Below are 16513 nucleotides of genomic sequence, written 5' to 3'. Positions count from 1 at the left end.
GGGGAGGCAGTGTCGGAGGGTGTCAGCCCAGGAAGGATAGATTGCGAGAGTTAAAGAGGTCATGAATCACATGGAGCTTATTGTAGACAGAGCAGGCATTCCAGAGTGCTCCAGAGAGGGGGAGCAGGGGGGTGGACGTCGAGACATGTTTAATGTAGGAGAGATTGCGGAAGTTCATATTAGGTAGGCAGCGATATGAGGGGGCATAAGAGGGAGGTAGCAGCTGTGTGGGGGTCCAGGATTGGGAGATATGTCGCCAGCAGTGAGGACAAGCAGAGTGCAAGAAAGCAGGTGAAAGGAAAGAGGCCGGCTTGTTTTATGTTTTAGTAGGCGAGATCTGAGGTTGAGGAGCAGGTCTGCAGATGAGGTCAGGTGGGAGGTAAGAGGGATTGAGAGATTATTATTTGGATAGAGGATGCTGGGGTTTGGGGATAGCAAAGGAGTGAGGATTAGTGGAACAAAAACTGTAAGGGTATATACAAGCATGGTGGTAGAGTAAGTGTGGGGGAAAAAGAAAAGCGAAGTACATTTAGTGAACAGTGTTACAAAGAACTTGGCACTCCAGGGTAAATGCTGATGGAACAATACTTTTTATTTAGAAAAGCTATCCACTGTAAAAAAAAATAAAATTGACACTTCAGTCTAAAATTAGACATTTATCAATACTGAAAGATACAAAAGAAAACAAAATAATCAAAAATTTAACAATTTAGGCATAACAAGTATAAGTATAAACCTGGTATGCATGAGATACAAAGGAATGTAAGAACATAATTCCCAATTGGCTTTGGGATGCGGTAGAATAATAATTAAAAAGTACATTACTATTACATACTATCGCCCAGTGGTAGCTCAGTAGACTATTAAATAGGGAGGCAGAGTATTTTAATAGCATGGTAGGGTATAAATCCCATAAATTATAGTGTATCATGTACAGTGGGTACGGAAAGTATTCAGACCCCTTTAAATTTTTCACTTTGTTTCATTGCAGCCATTTGGTAAATTCTAAAAAGTAAATTTTTTTTCTCATTAAAGTACTCTGCACAACATCTTGACTGAAAAAAATAGAAATGTAGAATTTTTTGCAAATTTATTAAAGAAAAATTGAAATATCACATGGTGATAAGTATTCAGACCCTTTGCTCATTTAAGTCGCATGCTGTCCATTTCCTTGTGATCCTCCTTGAGATGGTTCTACTCCTTAATTGGAGTCCAGCTGTGTTTAATTAAACTGATAGGACTTGATTTGGAAAGGCACACGCCTGTCTATATAAGACCTCACAGCTCACAGTGCATGTCAGACCAAATGAGAATCATGAGCTCAAAGGAACTACCCAAGGAGCTCAAAAACAGAATTGTGGCAAGTCACAGATCTGGCCAAGGTTACAAAAGAATTTCTGCATTACTCAAGGTTCCTTAGAGTACAGTGGTTTCCATAATCCTTAAGTGGAAGAAGTTTGGGACCACCAGAAGTCTTCCTAGACCTGGCCGTCCAGCCATACTGAGCAATCATGGGAGAAGAGCCATGGTGAGAGAGGTAAAGAATAACCCCAAGATCACTGTGGCTGAGCTCCAGAGATGCAGTAGGAAGATGGGAGAAAGTTCCACAAAGTCAACTATCACTGCAGCCCTCCACCAGTCGGACCTTTATGGCAGAGTGGCCCGACGGAAGCCTCTCCTCAGTGCAAGACATAGGAAAGCCTGCATAGAGTTTGCTCGAAAACCCATGAAAGACTCCCAGGCTATGAGAAATAAGATTCTCTGGTCTGATGAGATGAAGATAGCACTTTTTGGTGATAATTCTAAGCGGTACGTGTGGAGAAAACCAGACATTGCTCATCACCTGCCCAATACAATCCCAACAGTGAAACATGGTGGTGGCAGCATCATGCTTTGGGGGTGTTTTTCAGCTGCAGGGACAGGACGACTGGTTGCAATTAAAGGAAACATGAATGCGGCCAAGTACAGAGAGATCCTGGATGAAAACCTCTTCCATAGTGCTCTGGACCTCAGACTTGGCCGAAGGTTCACCTTCCAACAAGACAATGACCGTAAGAACACAGCTAAAATAACAAAGGAGTGGCTTCAGAACAACTCTGTGACCATTCTTGACTGGCCCAGCCAGAGCCCTGACCTAAACCCAATTGAGCATCTCTGGGGAGACCTGAAAATGGTTGTCCACCAACGTTCACCATCCAAGCTGACGGAACTGGAGAGGATCTGCAAGGAAGATGGGGTGCAGAGAGTACTTTTAACCCCTTAATAACATCTGACGTACTAATACGCGTCTGTGCCCTGGGACTTAAGAGCCAGACCCGTATTAGTACGTCATGGCGATCGCGCGCGCACACAGGTTGTGCGGGCGCGATCGCCGCCGGGTGTCAGCTGATTGTCACAGCTGACACCCGATACTATGTGCAGGGAGCGGTCCTGCACCGCTCCCAGCACATTAACCCCCGCGATGCTGCGATCGAAGTCGATCGCGGCATTGCGGGGGCAAGGGGAGGTGATCGGCGATACTCACCTCCTCTTCCGGCTTCCAGCGCAGTCTGCAAAGGCTTCCCGGGTGTTGCCATGACGACCCAATGTCGTCATGACAACATCCGGGTTACCAGAGAGCAGGAAGATTGCTTGGGCATGCGCAGTGCATCTCCAAGCAATCTTCACACTGTGCACTTCTGACAGCCTTCATGGCATAGGGATGGTGCTTCATTCCTGTGCCATGCAGGCGATCAGAAAAAAAAAAGTGAAAGTCCCAGAGTGGGACAAAGTAATAAAGTGTATAAACTGTGTGAAAGTGGAAAAAAAAAAAAAAAAAAAAATGTGCAAAAATATTATAAAAAAAATAATACACCAAAAATAAAAATATAATGTACCCATCAATAAATATTATTATGAAAAATAAAAAAAAAAAAAATAAATAAAAGTACACATATTTGGTATCGCCACGTCCGGAACAACCTGACCTATAAAACTGTCCCACTAGTTAACCCCTTCAGTGAACACGGTAAAAAAAAAAAACGAAGCAAAAAACAATGCTTTATCACCATACCGCCAAACAAAAAGTGGAATAACACGCGATCAAAAAGACGCATATAAATAAAAATGATACCGCTGAAAACGTCATCTCGTCCCGCAAAAAACAAGCCGCCATACAGCTCCATCAGCCAAAAAATAAAAAAGTTATAGCTCTCAGAATAAAGCTATGCTAAAAAATATTTTTTTCTCTAAAATAGCTTTTATTGTGTATAAGCGCCAAAACATAGAAAAATGATACAAATGTGGTACCGCTGTAAACGTACTGACCCGAAGAATAAAGCTACCTCATCAATTTTACCACACGCGGAACAGAATAAAAAAAAAAAAAAAACAATTCCTGAATTGTTGGTTTTTGTTTATTCTGCCTCCCAAAAATCGGAATAGAAAGCGATCAAAAAATGTCACGTGCCTGAAAATGGCACCAGTAACAACGTCAAGTCATCCCGCAAAAAACGAGCCGTCACATGACTGTCTGCCAAAATCTGGAAAAATTATAGCTCTCAAAATATGGCGATGCAAAAACTAGATTTTACAAAAAATGCGTCTTTTAGTGTGTGACAGCTGTCAGTCATAAAAACCCCATATGATTCTGGCATTGCTGTAATCACACCGACCCGAAGAATAAAGTCGTCTAATCACTTATACCGCACAAGGAACGGCGTCAAAAATAAACTCTTGGGTTAGGATTGGGCTAGGGTTGTGCTGGGGCTAGGGTTGTGCTGGGGCTAGGGTTGTGCTGGGGCTAGGGTTGTGCTGGGGCTAGGGTTGTGCTGGGGCTAGGGTTGTGCTGGGGCTGGGATTTTTTTCAAAAGTAAGAAAAAAAGATGACGATATGGCGACTAGTGTGGAGAGCAAGTGCTCGCTACTTGAGTTTGCATCGGGTGCTCTGGTATGCATTGAGTATCGTGGGTATTTGAGTGACATGCTCGAGTCTCTGCCCCATATGCTTCGCTGCCAAAAAACTTTACGGGGATTGCCTGCCATGCACGAGCGATCCCCGCATGTTTTTTTTGGGTGTCTAATAACCGTGAAACATGCGGAGCAGGGACTCGAGCATGTCACTCGAGCACACGCTGTACATGGTGCATACCTGAGTACCCGATGCAAACTCAAGTAGCGAGCACTTGCGCTCAAGAATAATGATAACTTATTCGATATGATGACCTAATGTAAACAAATTCTGTGCCGTACCTCTGGGTTCAAAATGTTCACTATACACCTTAATAAAATCCTTGAGGGGTATAGTTTCCAAAATGGGGACACTTGTGGGGGAGCTCCAAAGTTTGGGCACACAGGGGCTCTCCAAACACAATATGGCGTCCGCTAATTATTCAAGCAAATTTTACAATCAAAAAGTCAAATGGCGCTCCTTCCCTTCCGAGCCCTGCCGTGCGCCCAAACAGTGTTTTTTCCCCAAATATTGGGTATCTGCGTGCCCAGGGGAAATTGCACAACAAATTTTGGGGTCCATTTTTTCTTGTTACCCCTGTGAAAATAAAAAAAATTGGGTCTAAAGTAACATTTTTGTGAAAAAAGTTAAATGTTCATTTTTTTCTTCCACATTCAAAAAATTCCTGTGAAGCACCTGAAGGGTTAATAAAGTTCTTGAATGTGGTTTTGAGCACCTTGAGGGGTGCAGTTTTTAGAATGGTGTCACTTTTGGGTATTTTCTGTCATAAAGACCTCTCCAAGTGACTTCAAATGTGATGTGGTCCCTAAAAAAATGGTTTTGTAAATTTTGTTGGAAAAATGAGAAATCGCTGGTCAACTTTTAACCCTTATAGCCCCCTAACAAAAAAAAATTTTGGTTCCAAAATTGTGCTGATGTAAAGTAGACATGTGGGAAATGTTATTTATTAACTCTTTTGTGTGACATATCGCTCTGATTTCAGGGCTTAAAAATTCAAATTTTGAAAATTGCAAAATTTTCAAAATTTTCGCCAAATTTCTGTTTTTTTCACAAATAAACGCAAGTGATGTCGAAGAAATTTTTCCACAATCATGAAGTACAATATGTCACAAAAAAACAATCTCAGAATCAGGGGGATCCGTTGAAGCGTTCCAGAGTAATTACCTCATAAAGTGACAGTGGTCAGAATTGTAAAAATTGGCCCGGTCATTAACGTGCAAACCACCCGCGGGGCTTAAGGGGTTAATGAGAGAAAATTTTTTTTACTTTTTAGAATTTACCAAATGGCTGCAATGAAACAGAGTGAAAAATGTAAAGGGGTCTGAATACTTTCCGTACCCACTGTAGATTAATGTTTTTGTAGCTTGCTATGAGCTATGCCAGTCACATCATCCAGAAACAGAGCATATATAGAACAACCAGAATTGCCAGAAACACATGAATCAAAGAATAAGTTGGAATCGCATCTGAATATCATCCTCTGAGAAACAAAACAACGGAAACTCCCTTGATCTGGTCTTTGTACGGCTTTGTTCAATCCCCTACCTAGATAACTCCCCTCTTCCCCTCTCTGATCATAACAGTCTCTCCTTCACGCTCACAAATCCTTGCCCACCCCAGCACACTCCTACCTATCACACATTCAGAAATTTACAAGCCATTAACCCTCATAGACTCCCTTCACTCATCACTGTCCCCAATCTCCTCTTTTTCCTGTCCTTATCTGGCTGTAAATCACTACAATGACACTCTCAGAAGCACCCTGGACCAACAAGCGCCCCTCACCCTCAGAACCTCTAAACACAAAGTAAAACAGCCCTGGCTGACACCGCAAACCCGATTTCTCCAGCGATGCTCTAGGAATGCTGAACGCCTATGGAGGAAAACTCGCACACTAGAAAACTTTATCCACTATGAATTTGTTAAAAACCTATAACTCTTCATGTTGCCAAACAGACATACTTCACCACCCTGATCTCTTCACTATCCAACAACCCAAAAAAAATCTTCGACACCTATCACTCCCTCCTCAGTCCTAAAGTGCTGGCCCCTATCACAGACATTTGTGCTGACGACCTGGCCTCCTACTTCGCAGAGAACATTTATCAGGAAATCCGCTCCCAGCCACCATGTTCCGTGACTCCCATCCCTCCCCACATCTCCTCTGGATCACTCTCCACATTTGACCCAGTCACAGAAGAAGTAGTCTCCAGGCTCCTCTCTTCTTCTCATGCCAGTCCATGCACCCTATTCTCTCTCGCCTACTCCAGTCTCTCTCTTCAGTCATCACTACTCGCCTAACTAAAATCTTCAACCTCTCCCTCTCATCTGGTAACTTCCCCTTCTCCTTCAAACATGTCATCATTACTCCATTATTAAAAGAGCCCTCTCTTGACCCTTCCTGCACAAACTACTACAGACCAGTCTCCAATCTCCCCTTTATCTCTAAACTCTTGGAGCGCCTGGTCTACTCCCGCCTTACCCTTTACCTCTCCATTCACTCTCTTCTAGACCCATCACAGACCGGCTTCTGCCCTCTACATTCTACAGAAACTGCACTCCTCAAAGTAACCAATGAACCTTCTGACAGCAAAACGTAACGGTGACTACTCTCTGCTCATTCTTCTTGACTTTTCTGCAGCTTTCGACACCGTTGACCACCACCTCCTCTCTATGCTCCACTGAATTGGCTTAAAAAAACACTGCTTTCTCCTGGTTCTCCTCTTATCTATCTGACCGCTCTTTGTGTATCATTCGCTGGCTCCACTTCTTCCCCCCCTTCCTCTTGCTTTTTGGGTTCCTCAGGGTTCAGTCCTTGGCCCACTTCTCTTCTCTCTCTACACTGCCCCAATTGGAAAGACCTTCAGCAAATTTGGCTTTCAGTAACATCTTTATCCTGATGACACACAACTATACACCTCATCCTGTCTGTCCACAGTTTCCAACATCATGTTCGCTCTTTATCTGAAACTCAACCTTTCTAAAACTGAACAACTTCTGCTCCCACTTTTTACTCACCTCCCTAAATCTGACATATCCCTCTCCGTGTGTGGCACCACAATGACGCTGAGCCAGCAGACGCGCTGTCTGGGCGTTGTGTTTGACACCAATCTTTCCTTCACCTTCCATATACAATTTCTTGCCCGGTCTTGTCGCTTGCACCTGAAGAACATCTTTAGAATCCGCCCCTTTCTCTCCTTGGAAACCACAAAAACCCTCACTTTTGCCCTGATCCACTCCCGCCTTGACTTCTGTAATTCTCTATTAATTGGCCCCCCCCTCACTCAACTTTCCCCTCTCCAGTCCATCCTTAATGCTGCAGCCAGGGTCATCTATCTGGCTAATCGTTACTCAGATTCTTCCGCTCTATGCCAGTCATTGCACTGGCTGCCTATACATTATAGGATCCAATTTAAATTGCTTATTCTCACCCGCAAAGCTCTACACAGTGCAGCACCCCCCTACATCTCCTCCCTCATTTCTGTTTATCAGCTTACTCGTTCTCTACGCTCCGCAAGCGACCATCGACTAACATCCGCACTAATCCATACGTCCCACTCCCGGCTCCAAGACTTCTCCCAAGCTGCACCTATTCTTTGGAATGCTCTACCCCAAGAAATTAGGACGAGCCACAACTTACACGGTTTTAGGTGCTTCCTAAAAACACACCTGTTTAGGGTGGCCTATCTCGTTCCCTTATCGAAGTGTTTTTATATTTTTATAGCCCATTCATTATTTCTCCAAACATAAGTCTCCACCGAACCCAAAAGCTCTACAGATTCTGGCTGGTGATGAGCTCAAGCAGCCTTTATCTATCGCTCATCCCCTCAAGATGGCTGGACGATTATTGTGAATAGGCCCCTGCACTTTGTGTCACCCCCCACCTCATTGTAGATTGTAAGCTCTTACGAGCAGGGTCATTATTATTTTTGCTTTAATTATTGTATTATGTTTAGCTATGTTACTTATGACTGTTGTGTGTGAACCTCTGAATTGTAAAGCGCTGCAGAATAGGTTGGCGCTATATAAGTAAAGATTATTATTATTTACTAGATTGCAGGACTGAGAGAAAAGACATAGCACAAGGTCTGTGGCAACAGCGCTGAGGAATGGCATAACTTTCAGTGCGTAGAGCGCAAAGTGTTATCTGCTGCTTTATCTAGAAAGCTGATAATGTGGGCCGCGCCATGTTTAAGGCGTGTGACCTCTAATGACATGTGACGTTGCTCCAGCACAACACGTGTCGCCTTAATGGAGCATTAGGTGGAGATCATGTGACCAGAGGTGACATATCACTATGTCTCAAGTGGTCACTTAAGAAGATGCCCCCTGCAGTGAGATCCTCCCACAGGAGAGAATGGAGAATATTTTCCTGGCATGTGTATGTGGATATGGATATGTGGAATGAGTTGTGTAGGGGAAGCAATGAAAAGATAGAATGCCAAGGTAAAATAAAGCCGAGAAAATACCAGAAGGTAAAAGAAAGGGAGTAGAAAAATAAGCGGAAATAATAATAAAATAGAAATAGAAAAAAAAGATTTTTTCCTTTTGTGCAGCACCATTCTGGGACCATTTAATAGTGGGTTGTCCATTCATGAAAAAACTCTTTAATTACTTTTCCATTCCATAACCCTATTAGAGATGGAAATAGCTGAATGTGATTTTTCTGCTCTTCAGTTTGACAGATGAAAGCCCAAGTCCAGTTTCTCAAGATGCCAAAATGGAAATATCTGATGCTTTTGTTGGTAAACCAATATTGAAAACTAGAAGAGACTCCAGGTTAGTGGTACATTTTTTTTCCATGCTGCTGCCTACTGTGCTTTTGGATTAGTTTGTACACACAGAAGGGCTCCCCGTCCGTAATCAGTTATGTCCTGTGTGGACCAACCTTGTTAATTGTTATAGCATTTTTTTTATCATGTGTAATTGTGATGCCTTTTATAAACCTAGTTGTTTGTATGTTACAGGCTGTTGGACTCTCCCGTCCACCGTGTCCTGGCAGAACCCTCCTTTGGCACAGATTTTGCAAATGTCCGTTACAAAACACCTTGCAGATCTTTCCTGCTGACTTCCAGCCCTGTCCAATCAAGTCTTCTCAAATCTACACCGATAAAAAACCTTTCCAAAGCATCGGAGTTTAGCTTGCTGCAGACACCTCTGGTGGTAAAGGTAAGGGTTCAGCATCATACATTTTTACTTTGTTTAGCAAAGGATTGAGATGCATCGCACAATAGCTTTATGCTCTACTCCATTAATTACTCGGGCTTTGAGTCCTAACATTTGTTCTACGGTCTGTTCATTTGTTGATGCTGCTCATCAAATCTTATTGTAGTAACGTTTTTTTTGTGCGTTTCTCTCTAGAAGGCAAAAGCCTTGATGGCAAGCACAAGGGCTTCTGACTATATTGCACGCACTCGCCAATCTGTTCTGAGGTCCAGTACACACACAACTCCTTTGGCCTCTCCTTCAGTTTCCCCTGGAAGATCAATTGCACCTCCTTTACGGTCCAGACAACTAAAAATCTCTTTTATGGAGCAAATTAGCAAGAAATTTAGTAAAGGGGTAAGTCTCGCATTATGCATAGTGGTCTGATTTGATGTGGGCATGCTTAACGTAAGTATATTACACTGTTTTTAACATTTATGAATTGAGCACCTTTTTATGTCATGTTAAAAAAAAAATTGTGTTCGTTAACACCTTAAATAGTTTTCCTCTAGTTCTTTTTTTGTCGCATCATTTTTTTTTAATACTAAGCAATATTTTACTAACAGATTTTGTCAACTGAGCAAGAAGAGCCCAGAATTTCTCCTGTTCTGAAGTCTGGTCGAGACACTATGTGGGCAGAAAGAGTGGCTATGCTTACCGAAAATGATGCCAATACAGACAATGATGAAATGGATGAATCTTCATCTGGAATTCAAGATGGAAGCCCAAGCAAAATGGAGGCTAGCAAAGACGCAAGCCATGTGTCTGCAAGGTCTAACCAGACAACACTAGAGTATCATGATGCTCCAACACCTGAGGACAAGGTGGTTTCAACAACTGTGAATTCTTCAGGTAGTGAACAGCAGCCACATGCTGAGCTGGACCGTGTGCTAGTAACTGGAGATGTCCACCACCCAATTGTGGAAGCCCTGGAGACACCAGAGAAAGGTATGTCACATCCATGATGTCCTGTGTGTGCTCATGTTTGATTGCAGGTAGAGCAGCGCATAAAATACTCACACACCATTGTATAGAGGCGGCAGAGATTGACATGTGGCTTTGGAGGAAATCTTTACCATAATTAGCAATGTAATTATATCTCCTCTGCTACATTTATGCCTATGAGGTTGTTCATATCAAGGTGTGAGACCCGCAGATAACTTGTGCATTATGGTCTGCGCTCAGACCAAGTTTCAAGAACCTCTGCATGAGCATTAAATAAGACTAAGAATTAATTTAGAGTCCCCCTCTTTTTTTTTTGTGCACAAAAAAAGCCAGACTACATCAGTTTGTTTCAATTCTCATCCATTTAGAGCACATGGATCCGAGGGTTCGCTTTTATTTTGTATGGATCCATTTAGGGGACGAATTTGATGTACAAATTAGATCAGAAGCAGACATGTTTCTATTCGTATATTTGTCTTCAATTTTTTTTTGCAGGCAATCGGTCCACAAAAAAATTGATGTCAGCATGCTCATCGACTACAATGGGTGTTATGCTTACTCACGGTCAGAGCGGCTGCATCACTAGATGAGGCGCGGCCTCGCTGCATACAAGTGTATGAAGCAAGGCTGCGCCCACTGGACAGCTGCGTCACTAGACGAGGCGCGGCTTCGCTCCATACAAGTGTATGAAGCAAGGCTGCACCCACTGGACAGCTGCGTCACTAGACGAGGAGCGGCTTCGCTCCATACAAGTGTATGAAGCAAGGCTGCACCCACTGGAAGACTGCGTCACTAGACGAGGCGCGGCTTCGCTCCATACAAGTGTATGAAGCAAGGCTGCGCCCACTGGACAGCTGCGTCACTAGACGAGGAGCGGCTTCGCTCCATACAAGTGTATGAAACAAGGCTGCGCCCACTGGACAGCTGCGTCACTAGACGAGGCACAGCCTCACTCCATATAAGTGTATGAAACAAGGCTGCGCCCACTGGACGGCTGCGTCACTACACGAGGCGCAGCTTCGCTCCATACAAGTGTATGAAGCAAGGCTGCGTCCACTGGACAGCTGCGTCACTAGATGAGGCGCGGCCTCGCTGCATACAAGTGTATGAAGCAAGGCTGCGCCCACTGGACTGCTGCGTCACGAGATGAGGCGCGGCCTCGCTCCATACAAGTGTATGAAGCAAGGCTGCGCCCACTGGACGGCTGCGTCACTACACGAGGCGCGGCCTCGCTCCATACAAGTGTATGAAGCAAGGCTGCGTCCACTGGACAGCTGCGTCACTAGATGAGGCGCGGCCTCGCTGCATACAAGTGTATGAAGCAAGGCTGCGCCCACTGGACGGCTGCGTCACTACACGAGGCGCGGCCTCGCTCCATACAAGTGTATGAAGCAAGGCTGCGCCCACTGGACGGCTGCGTCACTACACGAGGCGCGGCCTCGCTCCATACAAGTGTATGAAGCAAGGCTGCGCCCACTGGACAGCTGCGTCACTACACGAGGCGCAGCTTCGCTCCATACAAGTGTATGAAGCAAGGCTGCGCTCACTGGACGGCTGCGTCACTAGATGTATGGAGCTGAATAAATATGGAGTATGGAGTAAGTATGGAGCTGAAGAATAAAGCTGCCTTATCAATTTTACCACACCCGGAGTAGAATAAAAAAAAATTAAAAAAAAAACAATTCCTGAATTGTTGGTTTTTGTTTATTCTGCCTCCCAAAAGCTGGAATAGAAAGCGATCAAAAAATGGCACGTGCCTGAAAATGGTACCAATAAAAAACGTCAACTCATCCCGCAAAAAGCAAGCAGTCACATGACTGCCGACCAAAATATGGAAAAATTATAGCTCTCAAAATATGGCGATGCAAAAACTAGATTTTACAAAATGTGTCTTTTAGTGTGTGACAGCTGTCAATCATAAAAACCCGATATGATTCTGGTATCTCTGTAGTCGCACCGACCCAAAGAATAAAGTCGTCTAATCACTTATACCGCACTAGGAACGGCGTGAAAAATAAACGCTGGGGTTGGGGTTGAGGTTAGGGTTGTGCTAATGTTAGGGTTGTTTTTTTTTTTTTCAAAAGAAAAAAAAAATGACGATATGGCAACTAGTGTTGAACGCAAGTGGTCGCTACTTGAGTTTGCATTGGGTGCTCGGGTATGCATTGAGTATCGCGGGTGCTCGAGTCTCCGCCCCACATACTTCGTGGCCAAAAAAACCTTGTGGGGATTGCCTGCCATGCACGAGCGATCCCAGCATGTTTTTTTGGGGGTGTCTAATAACCGTGAAACATGCGGGCAGGGACTCGAGCATTTCACTTGAGCACCCGTGATACATGGTGCATACCCGAGTACCCGATGCAAACTCAAGCAGCGAGCCCTTGCGCTCAAGACTAATGACAACTTATTCAATATGATGACCTAATGTCATCAAATTCTGTCTCGTACCTCTGGGTTCAAAATGTTCACTATACCCCTTGATAAAATCCTTGAGGAGTGTAGTTTCCCAAATGGTGTCACTTGTGGGGGTTTCCACTATTTAGGCACATCAGGGGCTCTCCAAACGCGACATGGGGTCCGCTCTCGATTCCAGCCGATTTTGCGTTCAAAAAGTCACACAGTGCTCCTTCCCTTCTGAACTCTGCCGTGCGCCCAAACACTGTATTTTCCCCACATATGGGGTATTGATGTACTCAGGAGAAATTGCACAAAAGTTTTTGGGGTCCATTTTCTCCTCCTACCCTTGTGAAAATAAAAAAATTGGGGCTAAAACATCCTTTTTGTGGAAAAAGTTTGATTTTTTTATTTTCATGGCTCCATGTTATAAACTTCTGTAAAGGACTTGGGGATTCAAGGTGCTCACCACACATCTAGATAAGTTCCCTGAGGGGTCTAGTTTCCAAAATGGTGTCACTTGTGGGGGGTTTCCACTATTTAGGCACATCAGGGGCACATCCGCTAATTATTCAAGCTAATTTTACAATCAAAAAGTCAAATGGCGCTCCTTCCCTTCCGAACCCTGCCGCGCGCCCAAACGGTGGTTTTCCCCCACATATGGGGTATCTGCTAACTCAGGAGAAATTGCACAACAAACTGCATAGTGCAATTTCTTCTGTTACCCTTATGAAAATGCAAAAATTGGGGCTGAAAAACATTTTTGTGGGAAAAATGTGAAAATTTTATTTTTACGGCTCAATGTTATAAACTTCTGTGAAGCACCTGGGGGTTCAAGGTGCTCACCACACATCTAGATAAGTTCCCTGAGGGGTCTAGTTTCCAAAATGGTGTCACTTGTGGGGGGTTTCCACTGTTTAGGCACATCAGGGGCTCTCCAAGTGCAACATGGCATCCACTAATTATTCAAGCAAATTTTACATTCAAAAAGTCAAATGGCGCTCCTTCCCTTCCGAACCCTGCCGTGCGCCCAAACAGTGGTTTTCCCCCACATATGGGGTATCTGCTTACTCAGGAGAAACTGCACAACAAATTTTGGGGTCCATTTTTTCCTGTTACCCCTGCGAAAATAAAAAAAAAATTGGGTCTAAAGTAACATTTTTGTGAAAAAAGTTAAATGTTAATTTTTTTTCAACCACATTCCAAAAATTCCTGTGAAGCACCTGAAGGGTTAATAAAGTTCTTGAATGTGGTTTTGAGCACCTTGAGGGGTGCAGTTTTTAGAATGGTGTCACTTTTGGGTATTTTCTGTCATAAAGACCCCTCAAAGTGACTTTAAATATGATGTGGTCCCTAAAAAAATGATTTTGTTGGAAAAATGAGAAATCGCTGGTCAACTTTTAACCCTTATAGCTCCCCAATAAAAAAAATTTTGGTTCCAAAATTGTGCTGATGTAAAGTAGACATGTGGGAAATGTTATTTATTAACTATTTTGTGTGACATATCGCTCTGATTTAAGGGCATAAAAATTCAAATTTTGAAAACTGCTAAATTTTCAAAATTTTTGCCAAATTTCCATTTTTTTCACAAATAAACGCAAGTGATATCGAAGAATTTTTACCACTATCATGAAGTACAATATGTCACGAAAAAACAATCTCAGAATCAGTGGGATCCGTTGAAGCGTTCCAGAGTAATTACCTCATAAAGTGACAGTGGTCAGAATTGTAAAAATTGGCCTCGTGATTAATGTGCAAACCACCTTGGGTTGTAAAGGGGTTAAAGCCCTATTCACACTTTGCAGAGGAATGGTGTTGATTTGAGGACAGTCTTTGAGTAATGAAATGCACAGCATGTCCATTTTGTTGCCGATACTAAGCAGATATGCTGGGTCCTCTGTAAAATCAGCCTGTCAATACAATGTGCAAAGTGTGGCTGTGCATGATAAGACCATGTCATTTCCCCTTACACTTGCCATTTCTTGAATGCATGTGATCATATGCGAGCTGACCCTCAAAGAACACTAAAGCAAACCATTAGGGATATCCTGAATGGCTCGTCTGTCATGGTTGCACTGTAAAGATGGTCGTTTTAGAAGATTGATCAGCAATTTGTATTTATAAAATATGATGCGGTCTCTGCTGTTATCTGTGGCCTAGTGTCAGCATAAATTTATGCGATGCAGATCTGCCATCGAAACACTATTCAACTACAGCCAGCACCCAACAACATCCCCTCAAAAAATCCAAAACTTACTTGCATTTTTCTTAAGATATCTGCATTCAATCTTCAGCTGTCATAAAAAGGCATCAAAATGGAGTTTAATCTTAATGGGCTTTTCCAGCCATCTAGAACCTGAAGCGTATGGCCTATTTTATCTACAACTATCTATGCAGTGCAAACTCGATTCAGGGTTTATGTTCTACAACAGTCTTCCCCAAACTGAAGTGCTCAAGGCCCACCAACAGGTCACGTTTTCAGGATTTCATTAGTATTGCTCAGGTGATAATTACATTACCTGCACAGGCAGTAATTCCATCACCTGTGTAAGGGTATTTGCGCACGATGCGGATTTGAAGCTGAAATTTCCTGAGCGTTTTTGTCTCTCCTTGGCAGATAAATCGCATGCGGATTTTACATGCAGATTTTACATGCGTTTTTTCCCCTCACCCATGACAGCACACCTTGAGAGGGATCCGCCCCACCAAGGACAGGAAACTGTCTGAAATAAAAGGGCGGTACCTCTCCATCGCTTCAGTTGGTCTCCTGTCCTTGAAGGGAACCTGTCTGTGGAAGAAAAGAATGCTGTACCTGGGTCTGTTCCAGTGTGAAAGAGCGGGCACCGGCCTGTGCATCGGGTTCCAGGCTCCAGAAGCGCCGTCCATGGTTCCCTGGGGCCGTGTCCGAGCGTGCGCAGGCGGTGAGCAGGGCTCCGGTTCCCCGCAGACCACTGCGCCTTGGACGGCGCTTCTGAAGCCTGGAACCCGGTGCACAGGCCGGTGCCCACTCTTTTACACCGGAACAGATCCAGGTACAGCATTCTTTTCTTCCACAGACTGGTTCCCATCAAGAACAGGAAACCAACTGAAGCGAGAGAGAGGTACCTCCCTTTTATTTCAGACAGTTTCCTGTCCTTGGTGGGGCGGAACCCTCTCAAGGTGTGCTGTCATGGGTTCAGGAAAAACCGGCTACCGATAAGTAACCTTGGTGTTTTACATGCGTTTTTTACAACGTTTTTGTACTTCAAAAGCTAGTCACATTCACCCAGTCTTAATTAGCATTTCTATTCATGTAAATTATGCGGCTGCTGTGAGCTGGTATTTTTAGCCTGGGAAGGTGCCTAGTCCCTGGCCATTAAATAACAGCTCACTGCTGGTTCATTAGCCGCTACGTCCCTCCGATCAGCACTCAGCAGCACTTTGAATGCAGCATATTTTTGTTGCGTCCAAAACGCTGTGTTCTAATACCGCATTTTTGTTGTCTGTACATGTGAAACCACCGCATATAATGACACTACAATCGGTCAAAATAATAGTAAGGAAATCCTGAAAACATGATCTGCTGGTGGGCCTTAAGGACTGGAGTTGGGGAACCCTGTTCTACCAGATTGGAAATGAAAATGGTAAAATGGACAGGGGTATCTGCACTTCTCAGTATTAACAGCTTGTATGTATTTGAATGGCGGCCCTTTTTTTGAAAAAAAAAAATAAAAATTATATATATTTCTTTTCTTCAGCTGTGATTAGTATTCATGATAGTGAAGAAATTGAGAGTACCCATTCTGAAAATCTTGGTCAAGAAAAGAAAGCGCATGAATCTGAGCTGCAAATTATGGAGGAGAATGTTCTAATTGTTAAGGAAATTCCTTCTATCGCACCCCTATTTTCTCACTTTGCGGAGATTCAGGTAATGATAATGGTTACCACAGTTTGCTTCTAAGCTTACTGTAGAAGTGTGAGAAAAAGTTAGGCTTCGATGCATTGTCTATCTTTTTTGTTGTTGTTTTTTTTTTATGTAAA

At 43.5% G+C, this 16513-nt stretch overlaps 1 protein-coding gene across 1 annotated transcript in view; it reads left to right on the top strand.

Moving 5' to 3' along the window:
• The window catches only part of LOC141219302 (protein ELYS-like), a 111485-nt gene that overhangs the window by 76841 nt on the left and 18131 nt on the right, over positions 1-16513 (top strand). Inside the window, exons 25-29 of the mRNA XM_073666071.1 lie at positions 8627-8728; positions 8917-9118; positions 9311-9511; positions 9721-10102; positions 16231-16400. Of these exons, the coding sequence (XP_073522172.1) occupies positions 8627-8728; positions 8917-9118; positions 9311-9511; positions 9721-10102; positions 16231-16400 (1057 nt within the window). The remainder of the gene's footprint in view (positions 1-8626; positions 8729-8916; positions 9119-9310; positions 9512-9720; positions 10103-16230; positions 16401-16513) is intronic.

The sequence above is a fragment of the Phyllobates terribilis genome, unplaced genomic scaffold, assembly GCF_046119375.1.
Source record: "Phyllobates terribilis strain yellow unplaced genomic scaffold, ASM4611937v1 Scaffold_260__1_contigs__length_2691941, whole genome shotgun sequence".
Lineage (NCBI taxonomy): Eukaryota > Metazoa > Chordata > Amphibia > Anura > Dendrobatidae > Phyllobates > Phyllobates terribilis.
This window is presented reverse-complemented; position numbering and strand designations above follow the sequence as displayed.